Here is a 14,705-nt window from a genome sequence, read left to right as displayed (position 1 = left end):
ACAAATTGCTTTTCTTGTCAGTTCCCTGATTCATTACTAATGTATTATCTGTTCCTTGAAAGGTCACATCTTTCTGACCAGTATCTTTGGTTATTACAGTTCTTGTAAAATGTGGACCTTTGGGTTGAAAAACATTCAAGTAATGTATCACTTAGCAGTTCAGAATAAAGGCTTAAAATATCATTTAACCTTTTTATTTGATGGAGCTAATACTTTCTTAAGACATTCCAGACTAAAGGGTAACTATTTGAGAATTGGTTTTACCAGCAAATATTAAATATAATAGAGCTGTGTTAATTCAGAAATCTCTTTGGACCTGTGAGGAAATGTTGCTCTTGCTGATAATAATAAAAGCCATAAGCAAGTGTGTAGCAAAGATGCTGTTGTTGAAGACACATGTTAATTATCCATTAGTATTCACTAATAATGAAGTAATGAAATAATTAACTAATATACTTATTGTACTAATGACTATGTCAAATGTCAAAAGTTACATGGGCCAAAAGGAGCTGATCATGCAAGATGAAGAAATTTCTAGAGGAAAAAGTACATCCTTCTGCATTAAGTTCTGAAATTACCTTGTTAGGATAAACTTTTGATGTTTTTAACTTTTCAGATCTCTGGTCCCTTGAAAAACCAGAAAAATAGTTTTGAATGAAGAGTAGTAGAACACAACACCTAGAGATGGCAGCTCTGAGCTGCGTTTGGAGCTGTGTACTAGTAATTGTGTAACATTTCCTTTATGGCTTAGAGAAAAAAATATCCACAAAGAAGAAATTAGATTAAGTTTTTGACTTGATCTCCTGAGATTTCAAAGCCTGGTGCTAGGCTGGAGTGAGAGTGCAGAGCCTGATTGTGGTGCAAGGTGAAAACTGAAACCCTGTGATTGTGGAGAATGAATGAAAGAAGTTACTGTGCCCATTTCCCTCAGAAAGCTTCTTTAGTTAAAACTGAAGTACCGTTCTTTATTCTGAAGAAAAAAATCAGAAGACTTCCACTGATGTGTGGTTATAAGTGACTCAGGCTTTTTATGAAGTTGTAGAGGAGTGAGTATTGAAGTGCTCTTGCTTTTGGACCAACTAAACTCTTAGGCTGTATTACATTCAGCGCTTCTTTGGGCTGGTTATTGGAAAGGTGTTACTTATCTCTGTTTGCAATTGGTTCTGCTGTATCCCAGAAATTGCGTCTAATTCCAGGCATCTGGACACTGAAAAGATCAACACTTTGAACTAATTTGTGTCAGAAATAGGATTATAAAGAGAGTGGAGGAAATGACTTGTGAGGTTTTTGAAGTAAGCACAAACAGCTTTGCTGGACTGACTAGGTAGGGAGTTGGAGAGTAAATTGCAAAATATTAATTCCCTGGAATCAAGTAGAGAGGGAGTTGCCTACAAGGTGTGGATGTGGTCACTGTTGGAGGTTTACTCAGCAGTGACTTTGTGGTTGTATCACAGAATTTGGCCTTGTAATTAAACTGTTCCTGCTTGTCCCAAGGCAGTGGAAGGAAGACTGGGTTTTGAGATTTGTCTCCTTTGAGGCTGCCAATAGCAATGAGGCAGGTAGGCAGTAGTAACGTATGCAACGTATGGCCAAACTTCGAGAACGAAGATTTGGGCAGGGCTGTCCCCACGTGGGTGTGCCCTTCCAGCCTGCACAGTGGATTTTAGGTGAGGCTCAGCGTGCGCAGAACTGGCCCCACCATTTAAGTTCTGAGGTTCATCTGCCACGGCCGAGCGAGCTTGGACAGTGCCAGTGAAGTCCTCAGGACTAGAACCTACAGCACCCGGCATTTCCCAGGAGGTCTCCCATCCAAGTACTAATCCGGGGCTGACCCTGCTTAGCTTCCGAGATCTGACGGGATCGAATGTCAGGAGGCAGTAGTAGTAGTAATAAAGATATTTTACAGTATACAGACCATTTTATACATGCTGAATTAAATGAAACTCATTGAAGTTTTATGAAGGTTATTTCCGCTTTTAAAACTTAATTATTAAGAAAGGGTAATTGCTTTTATTCCTTTCCCAAATAATTGGTATTGATGTTGAGTCTGTATATATCTTCTGGTATTTTTTATTAGTTTTATCAAAAGCTAGCATCAGCAAAGCAAAAGAAAGTAAAAACTTTTCCTCCTTTAATATGAGCGAGATAAAATCTTTCACCGATTGGTTTACTGTTATTCTTTTAATGCCAGTTTTGTTGGCTGTTGTAGTATAACTGGAACAGCACTAGGAAAGTAGAAGTATTTTCCCCCTGTTCTATTAGTAGGTGTTAGTAGGTTGTACCACCAATTTGCACAGTTTTATTGTTTTATGACTTTTAATTACATCTTATGCACAACTTGCTTTCTAATTCTGATTTACAGAGCTCACAAATATGAGGAGGGAAGATGAGCTGTCATACACTTTTTGCATGTAGTTGGATAAAAGCCTATTCAGAGTTCCCTTCCATTAAGTGGACCTAATTTATCAAGAAATTGGTTCTTTCTGTAGAAGTGCATTATCTTTCATTTGTTGTTACAAAATTTTATTCCAATTGGTTTGAGAGTGAAGTCCAAGTATAGTCAGCTTAATTAAAACTTTAAGTATACCCAGCAACCATGTGGAAAACTGCAAATAATGAAGAAATAAGGTGGCAGCACTCCTGGTTCAGTTAACCTTCTGACATACAAATTGCTGCAGTATGTGCAGTCTTGAACTTGATCCTGGTCCTGCTGGGAACTTGGGTTATAATATGCTTCTCATGTAGCTGGTCAGGTTTTTGTTCAGTGAGGAAATAGTTTCACAATAAGTTAAGCTTAATAAGTCAGACTGCAGGAGGAAGAGTAAAGTGAAGATTGTTTTCCAGTCCATCAGTCCTGATCTAATGGGAGGATTATGGGATCAAGTAGTAATGGAATTAATTTTTTTCTTTTGATATAACATATAAAATGTTCTTGATATTGTTACCATATTAAAGGAGAGAACAGTTTGGGGAAAGGTAGAGGAGGTATTAGACAGTCCTAACCAGGTGGTACATGTTGAATGCAGAAAACAGGGTTGTGATAGATGACTTATTGCCAGAGGATATTTTTTGGGACTTACTTATATTTTGCTTAGAAAAAAACCTGAGAAATTTCTCTATGATGTACAGGCTTGACTAAACTCTTAGAAATTTCAGATGAAAATATAGAGAACAAGTCCTGTTAATTTACATCAACTTAATTTATATACTAATGTGTGGATACAGTCTATGAGAGAAAAAAGATTAATAGTCTCGTTTCAAGAAAAGAGGGAATGACTGTTCATGTGGTTTGTGAGTAGCATTTCTTTGGCCAATTCTTCAAGAACAGCTTGGATTTATATAAGAATTAAGAATGAAAACTCATTTGTGTGTAGCCATGATACAGTTAAGAAATACAAAATGAAAATCATGTGGTTATTTTAATGTGATTAATTTGCTTCCAATTCATTAGAAAAGGATTACCCCTTTGTTGCATTTTCTTTATACATTTTTTAGTGGTAACTACCAGATAAGATTCTTTTGGAATGCAGGCAGGATTTGCATAACAGTGTGCCATTGCCAGGTACAGTCAGAGCAGCTGATAAGTATTATTCTTTTAGGGAAAGAGAACACTTGTAAAGTCTAAGGAATGAAAATACAAGAAGTTTTAGAAGACTTGAATTACTGCATTTATATGAAATACAAAATCAATGTTAACCCTGAGATATAGTGGGAGAAGACAACCGGTCCAAGGTCAAAGGAACTAATGATTTTGGCTGCCTGTTTGTTCAGGTTCAGTGTGAAGGATGTACCAGAGTTACTCTGCTTTGCTGTACAGTCTATTGATTGGGACTGAACAGACAAGTGGATGCTCCTCCTTGCTCCTTCGGTGATCTCCTTGAGAATCCTCCTTGCTCTGTTTCATTTTTTTCTCACTGTAAAAGGCTCTTCTGTCAAGGGATTTGAAGACTTGTTAAACCATTATGCAAAATCAAGGTGATACTGTTGGGGCATGATTTTTCAGGAATTACAAGTACATGGCCTTGGAAATCAGGAACATGAGACAGCTGAAACAAAGTGTCCTGGATCACTGGCCATTTTTGCAAATTTTTATTGTTTTACCTCTATTAGAAATAAATATTCATTTACTTTCTGAGAAGTCTGTGAGTTACTTTTTCCAGTTTTTAAGAGTTTCAAATGCAAAAATTGCCATATTTTCTAATGGTTACTCACAGATAAATGCACAGTGTAAGGTTTTATTCTCTCTGAGGCTTCTAAAAGAGTTTTGCTCTCAAATTACAGAGTTCAGATTGCTAAACCAATTGTCATTTGTTTATCAGAACTTTATATTTTTCTTATGTCATCTGCGCCAGTTTAGTCACACTAAATAAGAATGTTTTCAGATTTTGTTGTTGTTGTTTTTAAGAGAAGTATTTTTACTTTTACAATTTGGATATTGTTCATGGTCACCCAATGGATTATTTTTTGTTGTTGCCTGTAATATAAAATTAAATAAGAGGCTCTCTAAAGTTGGGCCTGCATTAAGAATTTGTTTTTCACAAACTCACAAAGATAGTTGAGGTTTGAAGGGACCTTTGGAGACCATCTTGACCAACCTCTCTGCTCAAAGCAGGGTCAACTACACAGGTTGTTCCACACATACTCCAGCTGGGTTTTGAATAACTCCAAGGTTATTCAATTCCACAGGATCTCTGAGCAACCTGTTCCAGTCTTGACCAACCCTATTAAAAAACAAGAAATGTTTTTTGTTACATTTAAATTGAATTTCTTGTAATTGTTTGTGTCCATCACCTTTGGTCTGTTTACGGGGAAACTCTGAAGAATCTGACTCTCTCTTATTTACCCTCTCCCACCAGGCATTTAATTTTATTTGAATTATTTGGTTATTTAACAAACATACTCTCCAAAGATGATGATGACATCAATAAGATGAAGAAATTAAGAGGAACTCTACTGCTGTAAATTGTATTGATCCCCCCAGCAGGCATTCAAATTATGACAATTTGCTTTTTCTCTTGTATTTGAATTATTCTCTTGGCCTTATCTTGGCTGGTTGAAATGTGTATGTCAATCATCACTCTATAAGAGAAATACTAGATCAAATGAATATTTTCTTCCTCTCTTGAGAAATGTGATTTAACTATTTTGTTCAAATCCTGCCCTTTATCTTGCCATTCCTGTCCTCAGCTGCCATCCTCTCTGCCCACATTGCACAGGCAAATATTTACAGGTCATAGATCTTTGTCACCTTTCTTTATCATTATGATTCATCAAAAAATTCCACTGTAGTAGTTTTCTCAGGGGAAAAAATGTGATTTGAGAGAATGGAAACACTTATTGGAAAGTTTTGGTTCCATTGAAGGTAACAGAAGCTCCATTGCCAAGGCACAAACTGATGGGATTGTAGGTGGGAATGTCATCTCTCAGGGAACTGTCTGCCTGCTCAGTTTACAGGAAGAAATTTCTCATTTTTGTTGGAATTCCCCACTGAGCAGGAATTCTGAATGTAATTTTATATACTTTGATTTGCATATGATGAAATTTATATGACATCTTCATTTAAAACCCACAAGGTCTTTATAGGTTTCTGTAACTTCTTAGATGGTGTTATTGATGTATGTAGTATATCTAAAATAATCAAGGTTAATTTGTTGAGTAAATGCTCAACTTTACTGTCTGCCACTCTGATTGAAGGTGTTGCTTTTGACATGTGGTATCAAAACTGAATGTGTTGGAGGCCTTGTGTCCTCTCTGTGCTTATCTGCCTGTTGTTTTGTTCTCTCTTCTTTGGCCAAATCTGCCTCTTGGCCTTCCCTCTCTTTTAGGCCCAGCAGTACAATTTTTAAGATCTTTCACCTGGGCAAGATTCTTCACACTTTTTCTGCACTAATTTTAGATAGAATCTCAATTTTATTGTTGTTTTTATTTTACTTTGCAGCCCTGTTGTGTTACACAATCTTAATATAAACAAATATCTACTACGCATAATTAATTTAAAGGTCAGCAGTGTTTGTATATTAGCACTCTTTAAACTCCATGTCTTGTGTATTGTGTCTGCCAGAAAGCCTCACCTTTAGTGTATACCTTCATTTATACCCAGTTTATAAGTGTTTTATAAAGGTAGTGTAAGTTTATAAGGGGATTCCTTTTCTATCACAACCTTTGGGGTGTTTAGGACCATTTGCATTTGTATCCTCTCGATAATCCCTTCCTGATAAGGCTTTTCAAATAAACATCTCTCTCTATGTGCTGAGGATGTTGAGTTTTGTCCTGTATAACTGTGCTGGTAACATTTGTTAATTTTAGGTCTGTGTTTTTCCTACTGACTTTGATCTCTCAGTCAATTTTTTTTCATGTTCAGAGATCATCACTAGCTTTTAAAGTATTTTTCCACAGCACTGGGATATTCTTAATCTCATATATAGCCCTTAGCAAAACTTAGTTAAATGTTTTTGTGGTTGATAAAGCACTTGTCATGACTTTCTTTTCTTTTTCTCTGTGAATATTCTCGTGTATAGGATCTGCTGTGTCACTTACAGAGATTGCTGCTCACAGAAGTGTTCTTTTATCTGAACTTTGAATCTTTTAAGCAAAACTGTGAGGAGGAGTTTCTTATTGTCAGCAGTCTGAGTAATTGTTTCAAAAGTTCACAGCTTTTTAGGTTACCTTTTCTTTTTAAAGTGTCTTTCCTCAGCATCAGAAATATTTTTTTTAGATGCACTTATACACACCAGGAACTCCTTAATTAGCTCCTTCTTTTACATGTAGTCAGAGATTTGCATTTAAAAATAAGTAGTCTACTATTTTAGTGATGCTGATTTAACTTTTGAGATCTATGTAGTGGTGTAATGAATAAGCCATAGAGGATACTTTCAAGAAGAATATTTGTTCAAGCCATTCCTTTGGATCAGTGCACAGCCTCCTTCAGCTTTCGTGGGTCTTTGTCAAGCTCTTTGGAATGTTTTATCTCAGAGGAAAGGAATATGGGTTCAGAGATGTTTTATCTCATAGGAAAGGAATATGGGTTCAGAGATATATCTCTCTAATCCTACTGCAAATTCCTACTGAAGGATGTGAACATCTTTTGTTCAAATACCACCAGTCCAAACTAATTGGTAACACAGAGTATCCCTTCTTAGGAATGATTTCAATTCCAAATGGAGAAATGTTCACTGGCCTCAAGTAAAAAATAGTTCAAAATCTTGCAGAAATTTCAAGTGTACTCTTGACAGTCAGACATTTTGGTCAGTCATTTGCTGACTAATGTCTCTGAGTAATGAGGAAGCTTTTCTTACTGTTCTGGGCTCTGTTACCATCAGCCACAGGAATATGGACAGCATCATAACCCTTGCAAGCCTTTGTTTTGCTGGATTAAATAGACTGTCATTCCACTGATCACCAGGATTTGACATACCTGCCTGTTCATCATCACTCAAGAGTTCATCTTTGTTGATGTGCATGATGATAATGCAATGCAGTTTACATTTCTTTTTAGATCCCATCAGTTCAATAAATCTGAAATTTCTGGATGATTGATAACAACTTCTTAGGCAGTGTCTATCTTTCAGCCTCTTTTTCTGATGCTCAGTATCATGCCAAGACAAATGTGCAAACCTGCAGCTTCCTTTTTATTTATTATTTTATTTTATTTTTAATTTAAACCTAGTAAGACCGCATTTAGGGTAAGCCCCAGAGTATTACATGGCAGTATGCAGAAGGCAAGTGCCAACTGTGCAAACACCATGCAAATGGGATTTGGTTCTGTTGTGTCCTAGCAAAGACTAAGGATCATTCTCAGAACCAGAGACAGTATTTTCCTGCCAAATATAAACTGTCCTTGGGCAACTCTGTGAAGCCAGCAAGCTAGAATTTGTTCTCTGACTTTGGATTCCTTGGTTTGCAACTCTAGACAAAGTGACATTTAGTAGGATTTGCTTTCAGTCAATATTTAAGTAAATCATTCCTTACTTTCCAGAACAGATGGCATTGCTCTTTGAGGTATATGGTTCACGATGACTGTAAAATCTCTTTTGCATCCCTTAGGAAGAACTGAAAGGGTTTGATTTTAGCAAATGTGCTCGAGAGGGTTGCCAACTGCATCCTGGTCTGCAGCAAAAGCAGTGTGGCCAGCAGGTCAAGGGAGGGGATTCTGCTCCTGTGCTCCTCTCCTGTGGGTCCCACCTGGAGCACTGTGTCCACATCTGGGGCTCCCAGCTTAGGAAGCACATGGTCCTGTTGGAGTGAGGCCAGAGGACTGAGCGAGCAGAGGTCTGGAGCACCTCTCTCCAAGAGGGCAGGCTGAGTGAGTTGGGGCTGTTCAGCCTGGAGAAGAGAAGGCTCTGGAGAGACCTTATCACACCTTCCTGTACCTGAAAGGGCTCCAAGAAAGCTGCAGAGGGAGCTTTTAGAAGGGCATGGAGTGTTGAGACAAGGGGGAATGGCTTTAAACTGTTCTTTCCTGTGTGGGTGGTCAGGCCCTGGCACAGGTTGCCCAGAGAAGCTGTGGATGCCTCATCCATGGAAGTGCTCCAGGCCACGTTGGATGGGGCTTGGAGCAACCTGGAATAGTGGAAGGTGTCCCTGTCCATGGCAAGGGGGTTGGAACAACATGGTCTTTAAGGTCTCTTCCAACCCATACACACATTGTCCCTTTTCTTTGGGTTCTGATGGCTGTGAATTTTCTCAGGACTGAAGTTACTTTGCTGTCAAGAGGATGTGCTCTCTTGTGCACATGCTGATGGAAATCCCCATAGACTCTGTGTGGAAAATCCCATTTTATTTTTGTGAACTGTTCCTTAAGAAAACAATGTAATATCCTTTCTGTTTAGCTTTTTTAAAATAGAATGCTGCCGTATGAATTAGGAGAGGCATGTAATTAAAGGTTTTCTGGTTGAAGTAATCTGTTTGAGATTCATTTTGGTGTCATTTTCATGGCTGGGTTTATTTTTCAGAGAAATAGACTCCTTATCATTGTTGGTTTAGTTTAAATATCATTGTCTGGGATTAGTGTCTGATATCGAGCTGGCTAATGTAAGATTAAATGTGAAGATTTAAATCAGATTGCTCAGTTATGAAATATTGCACAGCACAGGAGCTTGCAGTTCAGATGTTATCTCTGGGTAATCCATTATTTACTTTCTCCTCTCTCCCTCCCAATTTTTACAGGAAGACATCTACATGTATGGAGGCAAAATCGAAACCAATAATGGCAATGTTACGGATGAGCTGTGGATTTTCAACATCCACAGCCAAACGTGGAGCAGCAGAACTCCTGCAGTGCTTGTGCATGGCCAGCAATATGCTGTGGAGGGGCACTCAGCACACATAGTGGAGCTGGACAGCAGAGATGTGGTTATGATTATAATTTTTGGATATTCCTCCATATATGGTTACACAAGCATCGTGCAAGAATATTACATCAGTGAGTCCAATGACTTTTATCATGTACTGATAAAGCACTATTTTTTAAAGTCAGTATCACTCCTATTTTCAGAGAGGAAAAGATGTATTTTACAAAATAAATAAAGCATCCTCATTTCCTCTTCAAATTATGTAGAGCAGATCTCTTGTTGAGCAATAGCATTTCATACGTGTTTGCACCAAGACTTTTTCTATGTGTTGTTGTGTATATGGTTGTGATACACTCAAGGGGATAAAAATTGAAACCAGAATTGCTATGCAGTGGTCATTTTTGTGATGAAAGTCAGCTTTTGAACACAGACTTACTGTTTTTACCACACAGTAGAAGAGCAAAACCATCAGTAATTTTGTTATTTCAAAGGTTCTTTAATGTTACTATTTTTCCTTGAGATTTCCTTTTTTAATATCACAGCTTAGTTCGTCATTGTAGAAAGGGTTCTCTCTGCAGTGTGTACATGTTGCCATTAGAGGAAATAATTAGAAATGAAACTATTTTTCTATAAATAATCTGCCCTGTCTGGGTTTCCCCTTGTAAACTGCAAGCTGTTCCAAGGTGTGATTTTATACTCCAGAATTAAATAAACCAAGAGAAATCTTTTTATCATATACATGGTACACCTAAGATATTATTTCTATGGAATAAGCTTGAAAATCTACACCTTCTGAAACATTTGAAAGAATATTTATTTGCCCACTAATTTGAATTATAATCCTCTCCTAATTATTTTGATTCCTTTTTTTGCTATATAATTGATCTGAGTCTCTCAGTTTTTAAGCAATCACAGAATGCATAATACAGGATTTCAAAGTAACACTTAAAACCAATTTTTATGCTTCAACATGTAATTGTTTCTTTTAACTTTTTCTTTTTGTGTATGCCTGTGTATATAAACAGTTTTAAAGCAGATTTATAGTCTGGGGAAATCCCTTCAGAATTCAGAAGGTTCTTATTCCCCCTGGAATAATTTTTGATGGCAGCGTTGAAATTTTAAAACAATATTGAAAAAGGATAAAAGGGATGAGAACAAGAGGTAGAGCACTATGATGTGCTTTATCCACACTGAACAATTTCAACTGAATTGCATAAAAACTACAATAAAATTCTAGTCTTAGATGATGTTTCACAACAGTATTCTAAGATTTTAAAGACAGGTTTGTTGTTGGGTTTTTTGTTTGTTTGTTTTGTTTTTGTTTTTAAATTAATAACCATTAAAAAACCATTAAAGACCATATTTTTGTAAAACCTTAATTTTGGAAAGTTGGTTTTTAAGCTACCAGAGATGATTTTTTTTTTTTAAATTCTTTGGAGACAACAATATATTGTTCTAGTTTTCTTTGTGCTCATTCGCTGTAATGTCTGCTGGAACTTTAAATTATTTGCTTCTTCACATGCAGCTTATTTAGTATGGAGTAGAAGTACCAGTTTTATTCTCACCTATTATCGTGGTTAGTTTAATTATAAAGAAGGGAACATGATTTGTAGTGTAAAACTTTCTGCCTGGCTGATTTTATTGATGGCCTTATGGTTGAAATGGACAACTTGTTCCTATTTCAATTTTTTTTTTAATGTTGCAACTCTGTTTGTAGGGGATTAATAAAACAGACTGTAACTAAGCATATATTTCAGAAACAAAGAAAATAAACCCCCCAAACTGTTCCTACCATGATGACAAACTTTGAGTAAGAGAAAGCCCTTCTCTGTCAGTTATTTTTGTTCTCAGTTATTCTCAAACATTCATGCCTATTTTTGAGATCATGTTTTTATCATATGCTAGTGAGAAATTTAGTTTTTTTAGAGAAAATGTGCTTTCCTTGGATCAAATATAAAAGAAACTTGTAACAATATAGGGTATTACTGTGGAAACTTCTTGATTCCAGTGAGTTTACTCCTCTGATGAAGGATTGGGTTATTGGGTCATTTGGGGCTTTGCAGGACGTGGTCTGTGTGCTGGAACTCAACCACTTCTGCTGTGGATAATTCTCATATTTCATTTTACCTTTTTCCTTCTTTCCCTCCTCTCTTAGTTGAATTTTGTGGTAAATTTTCCTGAATTCTGGATCAAGTGTAGCATTTATCTACAGTTTTGCAGCTGTAGGAACATTTTTAACCACAAAATTCCGATGGTGGTTCAAACCAAGAATGGCTATTTTCTGGGGGGACTTTAGCAGTTTAGAACCCAAACTTAAGACACAGGAGTGACAGAAGTATTGCTGTGAACTCACCTGAATAGGAAAGAAAATTTCATCTAAATTCGGGCTTGTAACATTATGGAAAGAAAAATAAGAACCAATTTTCTCTCTCTCTCTGCTTTAGAAATGTATTATACCTTAACATTTCAGGTTGTACTGCTTTATTCTTTCTAAATGTTATCAGTCATGGCTTTTAATCCTAATGAAGGCTATTTTGAAAGCATTTACCATATGCCTACTAAAAGAAAGGGGCATAGAAAGAGGCAGCTTAACCTTTGGTTAGTATGAACTAAACCTTCTCGTGACCCAGTTCTGTTGATGAACTTGATCCATGGAATTCTGGTGCTGAAGCCCTTAGTTACTGTGACCCTGACTTCCATGGAGTCTGGTTAAGAATATCTAAAGAAGTTTTAAGGATTAGTGGATTCCCAGGCTTCTCAGATGGGAATGTAGTTCTTGCTAACAAAACACGTCAATCAAAGGTGCACGTGGTCTGAAAACTTCTCTGACACTGTCTGATTAGGGAAGAACGTGATTTCTATCAAAGTAAAATAAATTCTGGCATAATCAGACCTGGTTTGTAGGCAGACTTTCCCCATGTAGAAGCTCATGAATTTATTTCTACTCCAAAGGTATGGTGGTTGCTGCAGGAGCAGAAGGGCTTCCTGTTGTCCTTTCTTGCTGTAGCTGCACTTACGACTTTCGAGGAACCAATAAATCCTGAGATGGGAATTATGTGAAGGATTAAACTAACTTGAGCCATAAAGCTTTTCTGGGTTACTCCCCAGGAGAATTTATTTCCCTTTAGGTTAGCAATACCTCATAAACCTTCGAAGAGTCTCAATGTGAGTCTCAAGGTGAATATAATAACGGTGTTTTGTTTTAGCTGAGATTCATAGAGGCTCATTATATATTAAGAAACTTCTGCATAAGCTTTCTGTGACTTCATTTTGTTTCTTTCCAAGGCAGAGATTTCTTTGGATTAGCAGAATATCACTTGGTCTTTTAGGCTGAATATTTGTCTGACTTTAGAAGTAGGTTATAGACTGCTTTTGACTAAAAATGTTAATTTACAAGAACGTAAAAAGAAATGGCCCTGTGACATACTATGGCCTCTTTTTTTTTTTTTTTTTGTAACTTAGCATAAGTTTCATGGTTGCTTGAAAAATTTTAAAGTTAGTCACTTCAATGAAGTGAAGATGACACTAAGGTGGTGCTTGGACTTTTTTTTTTTTTTTTTTAACCTGATCTATTTGAGGGTTGTATCATGGTAAGGGCAGACCAGGCCAATGTATGGATTTACTACGGCATTATTATTATTTCAAACCTCATTTTTAGAAACAACTTTATCTCAAAATCTGATTTCAGTGTTTCTATTTTGAGTGATGAAAGGATTATTGCTCAGATTTGGAATTTTCCTTGATTTGATAGTCCTAATGAATTTCATACAAAGAAATGAACTGGGAAAAAAAAGGCTTTTGTGTCTAATTTGTTTGGCATTCTTTGATGATGGAATGATGTTAGACCTTTGGATGTGATTAACTTCTTGCAAGCAAAAGCCTGGAATTTGTTACCTCGGACATTAAAATAATTTTTTTAAATCTAAACACCATATTTTATAATTTATTTCAAAAATTATGAGGATTAATCTTAAAAGAGTTCAAGTTTTGTGCACAGTGTCATTGGAAAACTGGTTATTATTTTAGTCACTCGGCATATTCTACTTCATAGCCCACCTTTATCAATGACCTGTTTTATATTCACTTGTAGCTCATCTCCCTGGAATTCTCTTTGAATTATATTTATAGATACAGGTCCTCCCTTCTGCAAGCCTGATTAAGGTAACCTCATCTATTCTACTGCCATTCTAATAGTTCATCTCTGTACTTTTTCCACAAGGAGTTCATTTCCCCTGAACATGAATGATCAGAAAAATCTGTGAGATATTCTAGGTGAGGTTTCACCAGTGCTTAATTCTATATTATTAGGAATACCTCACTTGGTATGTAGTTAAAGTGACTCCTGTACTGCATCCACAAGAAAGTCATTAATGGTTTATAGACTTTCTCTGATGAAACAGTGCTCCTACTCATTCTGCTCAGTCACTATCAGCTGATGAGCTTCCAATTTATAGAAGTTTCTGTTGCTAATCCCAGTGTGCAATGCCTTTAAGATAATGTGGAATTTTTATCGTTCTTTTTCTGGTAGCCAAGAACTTATAGTTCTTTCTTTTGTGAATCAATAGAGTCTAAATTTATGCATTTATTACTCCTTATATTTGTGGCAGTCATACAAAGCACCAATTCTGATCCTCCTTGTAATCTCAGCACCTCTCAATGTTGTTCACTGCTGTTTGTCATTCAGTGCCCAAATCTCATTCCATCATAGTGATTTACCTACTAATTTCCCATTGTGGCACTACAGTAAGGACATTACAGAAGCCTAAATACTGAGAACACCTACTCTTCCTTCTGTAGATAATTTTTTTTAGCTACAGGTGATATAAATGGTTTGGAACATTTATATTGTCCAGTGAAACAGTTTCCCACCATTTCACGATTTTTTATTTGTCTTTAAAAAAACCTAAAACCCCACACCCAAAGCCTTTGTTCTAAACCTTTGCATATTACTGAGGTGAGGTTAAGTTCTGTAATTCTCTGGCTCTTGCCTCTCCTCCCTCTGCTCTTTACTGTCAGTGCTATAGTTGCTGTTCCTTGGCAATATCCAACCAGCTTTGTTTAAAATGTTTCCTACTGGACCTGCAGTTTCACTTGCTGTGTGTGTGAGAATTTTGGAAGAGTCTTACCCTGAGTGCAGCTCATTCAATGAGTGAGCTGAGCTTCTCTCTCAGAGCTGCTCTTTCACTTTTCTGTTTCCATGTTTTTGTAACTGCCTGTTTTCTCTTTTGCTTTCCCTTGGTCAGTCTCTGGGAAGGGTCGTGCCAAAGCTGGACATGGAGGGTGGGATTCTGTCAGACAAAGCGACCAGAGTATTGCAGCCTGCAACTGCCCAGTGCCTTGATCTCTGTCAATCTAATTATCTGAAATTATCATAGTGATTTTCCTATGAGAGAGCTAATTATTGGAAGTTATCAC

The 14,705-nt window shown here is 36.8% G+C and overlaps 1 protein-coding gene across 4 annotated transcripts in view; it reads left to right on the top strand.

The window, feature by feature from the left end:
- ATRNL1 (attractin like 1) overlaps positions 1–14,705 on the top strand; it is a 469,005-nt gene that overhangs the window by 58,216 nt on the left and 396,084 nt on the right. For all 4 annotated transcript variants that reach the window (XM_071563466.1, XM_071563465.1, XM_071563470.1 and 1 more), the window contains exon 8: positions 9,166–9,421. In XM_071563466.1, coding sequence (XP_071419567.1) covers positions 9,166–9,421 — 256 coding nt within the window. The remainder of the gene's footprint in view (positions 1–9,165; positions 9,422–14,705) is intronic.

This window comes from Pithys albifrons, chromosome 9 (assembly GCF_047495875.1).
Source record: "Pithys albifrons albifrons isolate INPA30051 chromosome 9, PitAlb_v1, whole genome shotgun sequence".
In the NCBI taxonomy this organism is placed as follows: Eukaryota; Metazoa; Chordata; class Aves; order Passeriformes; family Thamnophilidae; genus Pithys; species Pithys albifrons.
This window is presented reverse-complemented; position numbering and strand designations above follow the sequence as displayed.